Source organism: Thamnophis elegans, chromosome 8, assembly GCF_009769535.1.
Source record: "Thamnophis elegans isolate rThaEle1 chromosome 8, rThaEle1.pri, whole genome shotgun sequence".
NCBI classification, from domain to species: domain Eukaryota; kingdom Metazoa; phylum Chordata; class Lepidosauria; order Squamata; family Colubridae; genus Thamnophis; species Thamnophis elegans.
The window spans coordinates 67321479-67334006 of record NC_045548.1 but is presented as its reverse complement, the minus strand read 5'-3'; the positions used below and the strand labels follow the sequence as shown (position 1 = coordinate 67334006).

At 43.2% G+C, this 12528-nt stretch overlaps 1 protein-coding gene across 10 annotated transcripts in view; it reads left to right on the top strand.

Annotated features, from left to right (window-relative positions):
- Positions 1–12528, top strand: part of MTSS1 (MTSS I-BAR domain containing 1) — a 170167-nt gene that overhangs the window by 49913 nt on the left and 107726 nt on the right. For all 10 annotated transcript variants that reach the window (XM_032222244.1, XM_032222242.1, XM_032222241.1 and 7 more), the window contains exon 3: positions 433–506. In XM_032222244.1, coding sequence (XP_032078135.1) covers positions 433–506 — 74 coding nt within the window. The remainder of the gene's footprint in view (positions 1–432; positions 507–12528) is intronic.

Here is a 12528-nt window from a genome sequence, read left to right as displayed (position 1 = left end):
GGGCTGGGGGAGGGAATGAGCAAATTGCTCATTTTTACCCTCCCCAGCCCCCAGGAGCACTTTGCAGGCCTCCCAAACCCTCTGCACGTCCATTTTTGCCAAGGGGGCAGGGTTTTGGGAGGCCAAAAATGTTGTATTCAGTGTATAAGACACATCCAGATTTTCACCCTCTTTTTTGGGGTGGGGAAAGGTGCGTCTTATACTCTGAAAAATACGGTAAGTGGATCTGACTTCCCCCCTTGAGTTTGCTTGTCAGAAAGTAGGGAGCAAATGAGACCATTGCCATTTCTTTGTTCTATATACAACTATCTTATATACAACTGTCTTATTAGCTTCTTTTTACCGTCTGATAGTATTTTTTCTTCTTGTGTAGTGACCCAAATAGACTGCAACAATCTGTTTCTAATATTATGCTGTCTGCTTGTATTCCAGGACAACGGTTGTAGCCGCAGCTGCCTTCCTGGACGCCTTTCAGAAAGTAGCAGACATGGCAACCAATACGCGTGGTAAGCAGATGTGTCCGAGTTCCCCCCCCCTTTTCCTTTAGCAGGACGAGTGTATGTGGACTGCAAAACCTGTAGGTGCTCTCCCTCTCTCTCGCTCTCTCTTCCGTTTTTAAAAAAATCTGCCTATTGGAACCCATGGCATATCTGTGAAGACATCTGCGAATATTCCGTTTTCTCTCCCCGAGTGTGAATATGTGCCAGTGGCTTCAAAGAATGCTAGCCAGAAACCTGTCACTGAAACCTGCTTGGTGTGAATAACGGGCATGTGTGGTTTCATTGGCCATCTGAATGGCTATTGTGGCTTGAAACAAAAGGGCTGCCTTCAGTTTATGGGAAGAGAAATTTATTGGGGCCGATTAAGTCTAAGTCTTGGTTTTTGGAAAGTGTTGGGAGGGAAAGCCACAAATCCATTAAATGAGATGCGCGCGCGCACACACACACACACACACACAGCATCTCATTTAGTTGATTTGTGGCTTTCCTCCTAACTCTTTCCAAAAATCAAGACTTAGACTTAATCTAAGACTATCTTCTTGCTAAACAAAATGTTTTTAGAGGAAAGGAATATAAATGAATGTGATAAATTTGAAGAATCGGAGACAGACATGCATTGAAATGCATAAAGATGAGATTCCTTCTTCCCTCCCTCCTAAAATAGAGGAAAATAAGCACAGGTAGAATCATGTAAGGCACTGGTGTCAAGCTTGCTGCGTCACGTTGCCATCATGTGATGTTTCACGAATTTTTTCCCCCTTCGCGGAGCTGGAGTGGGTGTGGCCTCTGTGTGACGCCTGCGGCCCACGGGCTGCCAGTTTGACAACCCTGATGTAAGCTGCCCTCCCCATAATCAGACAATCCATGAACTGATATGTAGTTACTTGCCAAGACTTTAGCTACAGGATTTTCATAGAGTAGAATTCTTAGGTTCACCTGCTTATGTTTCAAAAATGGGAAGGGATGTATAATGCCCCTTTCAGAGAGTAAGTGCTTTTGAAGCTGACTCAGCAGAACCTCTTAATTGATCTTGCCCAATACGAGATCCACTGAAAATGCATATTCATTGCAGTCCTATTACTTGGCTTTTATTGTGGATAGGGTAGTTTCTCCAATCCTAGTAGATATTTTGAGACTACACCTCCCAAAATTCCATACTGACCAGGAATTCCAGAAGATTTGGAAGGTTGTAGCCATTGGAGAAATATGAATGAAGGATTATGTCTGTCTTCATCAGTAAGAAAAGGTTGTGGCTGACCTGGATACATTCCTTTGTTAATTAACAAACCATGAGATTTTTGTTTATCTTAAGGTGCTATATTTCAAACCTGTGTGTTACCTTTGTTTTACAAAATTCTTTCTAAGGTTGATAGAATTACTATTTAGTGTTACCATGGGTTTGAAGAGCCAAGGTGGCGCAGTGGTTAAATGCAGCACTGCAGGCTACTGCTAGATCAGCAGGTCAGCGGTTCAAATCTCACCGGCTCAGGGTTGACTCAGCCTTCCATCCTTCCGAGGTGGGTAAAATGAGGACCCAGATTGTTGGGGGCAATATGCTGACTCTCTGTAAACCGCTTAGAGAGGCCTGAAAGGCCTATGAAGCGGTATATAAGTCTACTGCTATTGCTATTGCTATTGCTATTGCTATTGCTTTTGGAGATTGGTTGGCCTTCGCAGATCAGCATTCTGAAATGTATTTTCAAAGACTTCATCTCATAGAGCCTCCTTTCAAAGGCTTTTTCTGGAAAGGTAAATAACACACAATTGATAATAATTCTGGGAATGTCAAATCAGGTTCAAGTTTCACCTAGCCCAGGGGTCAGTTATCCATGGCTCTGGAGCCGCATGTGGCTCTTTCATCCCTCTGCTGTGGCTCCTGTTGTCAGTCGGCACCACAATTTTCAGAGAAGCTTCTGGTTTGTGGCGGAGGTCGGGAAAGCAGGGTGCGCCAGGAGGAGACTCTATAGCAAGGGGCGGGTTTTCCAGTCAGCTCCACAATTGATAGGACTTTCTGTTAGGATAGGTAGAGAAAAGGATGCCGTGCTAGGAGGAGACTCTATGATAGGGGAACCGGACTTCGGTCGGCTCCAGAATTGAACAGGGGGCTTCCGGTTAGGACCTTTGCGGCTCTTTAGGTTGCTGACCCCTGACCTAGCCTGTTAAAAGAAGTGCATGAGTAACTAGGGTCATTTTCTTTCAGAGTTAGAATATATATATATATTTTGTAGAAAAAGGTCTCATTTGAAGCAGTTAAAAACAGCCATCGTTTTGTGCCCTGTCTCAGCTGTAACATTTTTTTATTGTTGGCTTAATGTGACATGAGAACCCAATTTCTGTGGTTTAAAAACTGTGGTTTGGGGCTTGGTTGTGACATAACCAAGCCGATTGTGCTTAGCCAGCATGTCAGGGTTCCAAGTAACACCCCCAACCAAGTAAGACTCTGGCAAGCATTTCCTCCAAGTTCCATTTTATTAAGAGATGTCATATTGGCACATCTGGAAAAACCTGAATCTGAAGTCTCCTGGGTTTTCCCCATCCAAAGGAAAGTCAAAGTCCCTTCCCCCTGCACCCACATGTCCATCACATGGTCCAATCAGGTCACCATCCTAATTTCCCAGTCACGCCTCTCCAGGTGCAGGCTGAACGTCCTTGACTCCCAGTGAAAGAATGTTGTCGTTATGGTTATATATCTTATCCTGACATATCTGGCTTAATAAAATGATGTACCCCACATGTTACATTGCACAGTAATTGCTGCCCATTTCATGCATATTACCAGCAGCAAATTTCAAGTTTTCAGTGATGTAACATCACTGTTATGCTCTTATAAAGAGAATGTTGTCTGTTGCATTATCACAATTATCTGTCCCATTCAAGTAATAATCAGATCCACCCTGCTTAGCTTTTAAAAGTCATTCAGTGATAGCTACATGTTGTCATCGAGTAAATGATTTGTATATAACCTATACTATATATGATGTACGCGTACTTCAGTATTTTTGGTGTTTTAGATAGACACACTATTTTTATTGTGTATACAATAAAAGCCATATTTTACCAGAATTTGATGCAACTGATTATATGCTACAGCTTAAATATCCTCTGCAATTTACGTCATGGATATAACAATGCCAGTCCACCAATAACACAAATTATATTATTTGCATCAGTTTACTTCCTTGTCAAGCAAATGATGTACATCCCATCTGTTCTTTGATTTGAAGACTTTCTTTAATGATAGACATCCCTCCGTTTCATTCATCTGTTAAACCAGGCACCCCTCTGCATTCTCTTGACTTACAACCGTAATGGAACCTGCCCATCACAGTTGTAAATTGTGACAGTCATAAAATGTGTGGATCACAACCTCCCACACACACAGACATACAGTTAAGCGCGGGTACAGTCGCTCAAAACCAGAAGTGCCAGTTTTTAGCAAATTATTATAGAAAATGCAGTCAAATTAACCAGGAGGATGTGGAACACAGCCGTAAATGTGTCTGTTGCCAAGTGCCTGACATTTGGACACGTGACCATCTTTTCAATCCCTTAGGATTTTGAATCTAGGTCATAAGTAGCCGCCAGGTAGATCAGTCATAATTTTGAACTGTTGCTCAACATGTGTATGTGTTTATTTAAATCTATTTGTATTTGTAACCCTCTTTCTGATAACTAGATTCTGCTTCATACTGATGCCATAATGTGACCAAAAGTGCATTGGCCCCCTCCAAAATCCTAAAAAACTACAAAGGCGAAAGGGAGGGGAAAAAAAGGAGTTGCTTTAGATTCGCTTACTGCAGTTCCTCAAATGCTGATATTTCAGAGTGTTTCTGCTTGTTTGAGTTTCTGGTAGTTTCTTCCTAAGTCACGTTTATTTTTATTTTTTTCCTAATATTTTGCAGTTCATTGAGAACCTCCCTGTGTTGTGTATATCTGCCTTCTGCTGGAAACAAGTTAAAAATCTGCCCTGGGTTTTAGCCTTCATATGCAGCCTATATAGCAGGAGTGTCAAACACAAGGCCCGTGGGCCGCATCCATCCCGCAATGTGGTTGGATCTGGCCCGCAGGGCCATTCTGGAGAATGTAAGGGGCTTGCCTGTGCCCGTGTTGCTTCAGCCTGGTCTACCCAGTGAAAGAAGAAACATGACAGCAGTTTGGGGAAGTGGAGTCAAGCTGGCCACACCCACCCAGTCAGCCCTCCCTTGCCTCCCACCCCATCCCACCCCCGAGGTCAACCACAGCCCTGATGCGGCTCTCAATGAAATTGAGTTTGATATTCCTGCTATATAGGGTCCTGGTTTGCATAACAATTTGTCTATGAACCCTTCACAAAGTGAGGTCCAGGCGCAATTTGAATACGAGGTTTATGCTTAACATTTCATTTTTTTACAGTTCTGTAGCATCAGAGGTGGGTTCCTACCTATTCGGTCCAGTTCGGCTGAATAGGTAGTAACTCCGGCGGACATGTGACTCTGCTGATTCTATGATCATTGGCACCATTTTTATTTTCTGTTTTGCACATGCGCAGAACAACCTTCATTAAAAAAATAATTTTTATTCTTTTTTTAATGTTGTGCACATGCGCAGATTGTTTTAAACGAAACACGCATGCACAATTTATTTTTACTAACGAACCGACCCCTGCGTAACATGCCTCATTTTCAGTGAGTTTCTTCACATAGGGTGATGGTTCCTATAGTGATGACTGTCTAGGAATAAATTGTTATTAAGATAATTGGGTGTAATGATTTTAACCTCATATATGCTGCTTTTCATTAAGGTGTATTCCTGGAGGAAATGCATTTATGTTATGCATGAAACAACCTTTTAAGTACCAAGATTCTGTTTGCTTTGCTTTGCTGGAATAGACAAATAAATTAACTCATCATCTTTCCCCAAATATAATGGCTTTAAGGAGGCATAGATGCTGCGAGTGCAAATTTTGGACAGGCTCTTGAGCTTTGGTGGAATTTGGGTTTATAAAACAGCGTTGCAGTGATAAGACTTCCTCTTTCAGTCTTCTCTTCGAAGCGCTTAGCCATCTGCTCAGATGTTGGATATGGTAGCTTTATATTAAGGAGAAGGCAACCTTTTGGCTTGGGAACCATTTTGTTATTTGCTGTCCAGCCTGAAGAGACTGGTGGGATCACTTTTGAAGTTTTGAGAATTCGGTTTTGGAATCTCTAGAAGGTTTTCCCACCTTTTAGCAAGTTTGAGATGCGTGAATAAGATGCGTGAATTTCAACTCCCAGAATTCCGCAGCTAGCCATGCTGGCTGGGGAATTGTGACAGCGGAAATCCACACATCTTAAAACTTGCCAAGGTTGGAAAAAGCTGATCTGGATGGATGGTTTTATAAAGTGAGAAATTGGTGCCCTAGATCTTACAGAGGCTTTGAGACCTTGCGAATAAAAACTCAAATCCGTCTGGTTTTGTTTAAAAAAAAAATTAAGGCACTCACCAGTGACTTAAGTTTTTAATTGGATTTATATCCATCTCTTTTTCCATTACAAAAAGCTGTGAGTAACTTGGGACTGAGTATGAGCAGTTGACCCATACTCATCCAGCTAAAGCCATAGTTGAGTGGGATTTGAAGCAGTCCAAGTCATAAAGCATTGACAACTATATCACATTGTCTTGCCTTACTTTCCGTACCTCTAGGCTAGTGATGGTGAACCTTTTTTTCCCTTGGGTGCCAAAAGCATGTGTGTTATCGCAGCCCATTTCCTGACTTGCCCTGTACTTGCCTGGCATCGCGTGAGACTCCTGGGAAGGGAAGGGCAGCATGGGTAATGCGCATGCACGCTGGAGCGAGCTAGGGCAATGGCTTGCGTGCCCGCAGATATGATTCCACACGCCACAGGTTCGCCATTACGACTCTAGCCTCTAACGTGGTAACCAATACCGCAATCAGCTTGGTAATGACCTATTCCTGCCTTAAAGAATAGCAATAGCAATAGCAATAACAGTTAGACTTATATACCGCTTCATAGGGCTTTCAGCCCTCTCTAAGCGGTTTACAGAGTCAGCATATCGCCCCCACAGTCTGGGTCCTCATTTTACCCACCTCGGAAGGATGGAAGGCTGAGTCAACCCTGAGCTGGTGAGATTTGAACAGCCGAACTGCAGATAACAGTCAGCTGAAGTGGCTGCAGTACAGCATTCTAACCACTGCGCCACCTCGGCTCTCACTTAATTTAATAAGAAGACTTAATTTCCAAGTTGTTACCTGTTCTAGGGAACATCCTTTGGCACTCATCCATTGCACTGCATCCTTGTGTAGGATTTCAAAGGGCAATACAAAGATACACCCACAAAATAACATGGAAATGCTGTACTGTTGCAAGGTGTGGTTTACTTGACTTGCATGGAAGAATTCGTTTTCTGCGGGTAGTTGAAACAAAAAATGCTGACTTACTCCTGCCTAATGCAAAAAAAAAAAAGGAATTTTATTTTGAAATTCTAATGAGCTGAAAGCTCTCTTGAACAGTGCTTATTGTAGTTCCTGGACGTTGCAATCTATTTTAGGGCCCAGCCAATCCTGCTGAGAAATGCATTTTTATCCTTGGCAGTCAGCAGGAGACCTCATGAGCTGTTCATCAGCCTTATGAGCACTAGATTTGCAAGACAAAAATGGCTGTATACATCAGGGGTGTCAAACTTGATTTCATTGAGGGCCACATCAGGGTTGTGTTTGACCTCCGGGGGGGGGCTGGGGTGGGTGTGGCCAGAGTGGGCATGGCTTCCCCGAAAATGGCTTCCATTTTCACTGACAGAGAGCTGCAGGAGGTGGTTGCAGCAAAAAGCGGAGCTCGGGAGGGCTGCACAGAGGCACCGCGGGCCAGTCCTGCACTGTTTCCAGGGTGCCTTCGTGGGCCAGATTTAAGCCAGATTTGAGCACCCTGCAGCTCGGATGTGGCTTGCGGGCCTTCAGTTTGACACCCTTTAGTATACAATAATCCTGTGTGCACTTCTTATTAAAAAGGTAAATGACTATTCTGATCCATGTTTATGCTTCATCACATCTGAGGTTACCCGGGCTGGCCAATAAAACATTTGTGAGCCCAAATCTGAGGTGATGACTCATCAAAACATGTCCTAGCTCTCTTCTCTTTCACCACACATCTTTAATTTCTTCATATACCCAGTGCAATTTTAGAAATGTGTGTGCAGTAGAATTTCTGATTTGGTGAACTCTTCTTCATTCCAACCATATTTTTTTTCCATTTGGTCCAATTTATCCAGTGGGTGTTATTTCCTAAGATTTGCGAAGGAGAACAAGGTAGTGTAAAGAGAAATATTCTTTCTTTGGGAATACTTTTCCAAGTTTAATCGAGTTGTGGATATCAGGACTTGGATTAGCAGCTCCAGCTTTATTTCTATTGTAAAGAAGAAAACAATGACCGTGGAGGTAACTAGATCAATCTGTCTTCACCCTATATCCAAAGTAAATGATGGAGCACCTCCTCATTCATTGACGAGTACCTCCCTACAGAGTCTTCCTCTTGTTGAGTTGCTAATTTGTCTCTTTGTGACTCCATGGCATCACAGCCACACGAAGTCCCCCCTGGCCTCCACCTGGAGTTTGCTCAAATCAGGTTCATTGCATGGATGACACTCATCTCAGCTAACCATCTCTTCCTCTGCCTTCCTTTCTCCTTTTGTCTTCAGTCTTTCTCAACCTCAGGGTCTTTTCCAAGAAGACCTCTCTTCACTCCCTGCATAAAATGCATATGATTTATTCCCATTGTCCTTCCCCGTTGTTCACTTGTCCAGCGAAGACCTTTACATCCGATCATGTAAGCATTGAAAAAATGTGAAAGGATTGAACCCATGTTTGGTTTTCCATGATCCATTGTATCAGGTAGTATTCTACCGGTTCGGGACTGGTTTGCCTGAACTGGTAGCGGAAATCGTGGGTGGCTCTGCCCTCCGTCCTGGCTCTACGGCATCCAGTTTAGGCCATTTTTTTCACCAAAAACACTATGCGCGGAAGGCGGTGCACATGCGCGGAAGTGGCGTGTTCGAGCTCACGTGTGTGCAGTCACATTTATGAACCGGTAGGGAAGGCAAGTGAATACACCCCGCATTGTATTACGTCTGGGGCTATTGAGAGAGAGTACACAATGCCTTACGTGTCTGTTTAGTTAGGCCTTGGTTCAGTCAACAGCAGACGAATTGAAGCTGATATTCTTTTTGATTGCCTGTATTAAATATTCATGCAGAAGAAGCTTAAGTACCATGTTGTCCTCTTCTACTTCCGTTTTGCCCCTTCCTGTGTTCTAGGAGTTCGAATTTATGAGACTGAGGGGAAGATTATTTGAAAGTTGAGTACTTCCTCAGGATAGACAATTGGAGCTTCAAAGTACAATGGTTAACAAATCCTTTGATACTCCCTTTGATGTTTGTATTTTTCCTCCCTGTTTTTCATTACAGCATGCTTTTGTTTACATTAGCTTTTTATTCTGTGTTATGAGAAGTAGAATTAGAAAGGGTTTTAACCTCTCTGTGAGTCGTCTCCCCCCCTTCCCCCCCAAAATAGACAACTGGGCCCAGCAGATGAGGGCCAAGGTGTGTTGCTACTTAACTATTTAATGTGCCTTGCATGTCTTCAAAATATGCTTTGCACTGTACATGTTAATTATTGCAAGGAGTTTATACATTTTTGGCGGGGGGTGGGGGGGGAAGGATCTTCGATTCCTGACTTGGGTGAATCAAGTTTTGAGAGTGAACTTTGATGTTGAGAGCAACTTCACCTCTTAAAAGTAAATCTGATATAACATTGAATTTGAAAAGCATTTCAGAATTATGATGGTGCTGAAAATTATGAATTAGGATACATGGATTTGTACCGTATGCCAGCTTAGTTTTTTTCTATAAATAGAATCTGCAGTATCTCTAAATTGCAGGGAAAGTGCAAATCAATCAATCAATCCTTTAGAAGGAATTTTCATCTTAAAATTTTATGGAGAACAGAGGCTACCAAAAATATCTTTGATGAGTCTGGACAATGTGCTTTTTCGTCCCATTTTCTTCCACGCAAGGACCAACCAGATGCTTTGAGAGACATAACTTTATTGTTTTTCGGTCCATTTGGCTTTTCTGGTATGAAGTGACTGGTTCAATAGAAGAGAGTATTTGTAGCTCAGGGACGGAACTGTAGGATCCTTGGTGGTCTCTGACCTTGGTTCTTTTCTTGCAGACATTTCATTATCAAATTAGGTAAAACATCTGTGCTAGGGTAGCACTGATGATGTTACGCAGTTTGGTAATGAAACGTCTGCATGGAAAACAAGCAGGCTTGGAGAGCATCAAGGGCCCTGCAGATACTGGTTTGTAGCGAAGCATAATTTGGAAACTTAGATCTGTAGCCTTGTGTGTGGTGGAATGGCCTAGGAAAACTCTTTTCCTAATTAAATTATATTTTAGGTAAACATTGTGACCTTGTTCCCCTTACGTACAGTTTTCAATGACTAATCTTTCCTACAGATGTTGAATTGTCCGGTAATGAACATTTACCAAATGTGATAAATATATTTTTAAAAAATTTATAAAACGGTAATCTTGGATGAGGACCCCACACACACCTAACAAAGGACCATGGGAACACATCACTGGAAAGCATCACTTAACATAACCTAATAATTAAAAAAACTGAACAATTTTACACATGTATATTTCTGCACTGGAAAAGGTTTGGTTCAATGAAATGCGGAGTTTATAAAACCGGGTCGAGCTTTTCTTTTTTCTTTGTTTGCTGACAATGACTGTTTAATTCGACCCTCTTGTAAGAGGAGGAATTAAAGAATGAAAGAAATCAGGGTGTTTCATCTTTAGTTACAGTTGGGAATCCAGTAACTGCATTTTTTTTTGTTGTTCTTGGCTGAAAGAAACATGTATTAATCTTAATTAGTGGAGGAGGAAGCTGCCCACAACATTACAGGCATGCTGTCTATTCTTATTCATTGATTATTATTTTTTTTTCTTAACATTAAGACTAGAGCTAGCTGAGAGTTCACACAGTCCCAATTAATCCGGCCAGGAGCTTTTCCTGGGAGGATATTTCCAGTTCAATAGGTTAAACCGTCGCTATGGTAACCAACGTGGATGCTTTTTTCCCCCTGTGGACCTTTAAAAACGTAATACATAAACTCCGGAAGACTTTCCTTCCTTCTTTGGAAGGCTCGGATTCTTCGAAAAGGTTATATCACATAAAGAAGGTGCCTATTGTGGAAACTAATCTAAAGTAAGTTTGGAAAAATACTATTTTGTATTAAAGCAACCAGGAATGCATATTTGTGCTAGTTGAAATGAAAAGAATGTGTAGGGCAGATTACATGGTATCGGACCTGGGTACTTGAGAGACCGCCTTCTGCCCATTACCTCCCAACACCATTAGATCCCACAGATTAGGCCTCCTCCGGATTCCATCAGCTTGTCCAGAGTGCAGCCGCGCGAGTGATCGTGGGTGCACCTCGGTTCACCCACGAAACCTATCCTCCGCGAGCTGCACTGGCTGCCTATTGGTCTTCGGATACGCTTCAAGGAGCTAGTCGTCACTTATAAAGCCCTTCATGGTATTGGACCTGGGTACTTGAGAGACCGCCTGCTGCCAATCACCTCCAATAGACCGATCAGATCCCACAGATTAGGCCTCCTCCGAATTCCATCCGCCGGCCAATGCCGACTGGCGACTACCCAGAGGAGAGCCTTCTCTGTGGCTGCTCCGACCCTCTGGAACGAACTCCCCGTGGAGATTCGAACCCTCACCACCCTCCAGGCCTTCCGCAAAGCCCTTAAAACCTGGCTATTCCGGCAGGCCTGGGGCTAAAGAGCTTCTGCCCCGCTTCTCGAATGGTATGGTTGTTGTGTGTTTTTAAATTGTATATTGTTGTTGTCTTTTTATCCCCTGTTTGTACTTCCTTTCCCTGACTGAGTTGTGAGCCGCGCTGAGTCCCCTTCGGGGAAAAGGGCGGCATATAAATGAAATAAATCCTAATCATCAACTAGCCAGTGTCGACTGTCGACCTCCCGGGGGAGGGCCTTCTCTGTGGCTGCTCCGGCCCTCTGGAACGATCTCCGTGGAGATTCGGACCCTCGCCACCCTTCAGGCTTTCCGCAAAGCCGTTAAAACCTGGCTGTTCCGGCAGGCCTGGGGCTGATGAGTTCCCAGCCCCACTCGAATTGTTGCGGCTGTTGATGAGTTTTTAATTTGTTTTTTGTATTTGTCTTGTTCTTGTTTTTTGTACTTCCCCTTTTCCCTATTTAGTTTGTTAGCCGCCCTGAGTCCCCTCGGGGAATAGGGCGGCATACAAGTTTAATAAAACTAAACTAAACTAGTATATGTAAATAAGTGTAGGAAAGGTGCAAGTAGAGCTGGGGGAGGCGAGAAACATGTCACCAGCTCAGAGTTGTTGCGCTCCCACAAGCAGGCCAAATCCAACCCCTCCTGCATTCCATTGATCTTATTTGGCGCTTATTTGGCGCTAATTTAGGATTGATCTTGCCACGTGCGCATGCGCACGCCAGCACCTGAGCTTTCAGGTTTCTGTCGCGCCAGATGTTGTTGGGAGCTTGCGTGCCGGAAACCGGAAGTTCAGGTGCCGGTGCGAACATGCATGCTGGAACGATCCTTTTCCCGTTTTGGGGGTCCCCGTGTGTGCGAAGGCCAGCAAGAGGCGCGCAGTCTAGCTGGATGGTTTTGCATACCATTTCTGGCATGCAGGTCGGCACGCGGTGATGAAAAGGTTAGCCATCGCTCATCTAGTCATTCCTGACCAGAAGTATATCCAATCAATTGCCTATTCATCTTTTTTTCTGAAGATTAAGGTTATAGGATAAAATTTTCACCTAGAAAGCATGGTCTTTATTTGAATTTGGAGAGTTTTCAACTGAAGCTGCCTAAATTATCTGATTTTCTTCTAACTCTTTAATCCTGAACTGTGCCCTTTTTCAGATTTCTTAAAGAAAATATTTACGGTAGACTCAAGCCCTTGTTTATGTAAGGAAAATGGGAAGATCTAAGCTT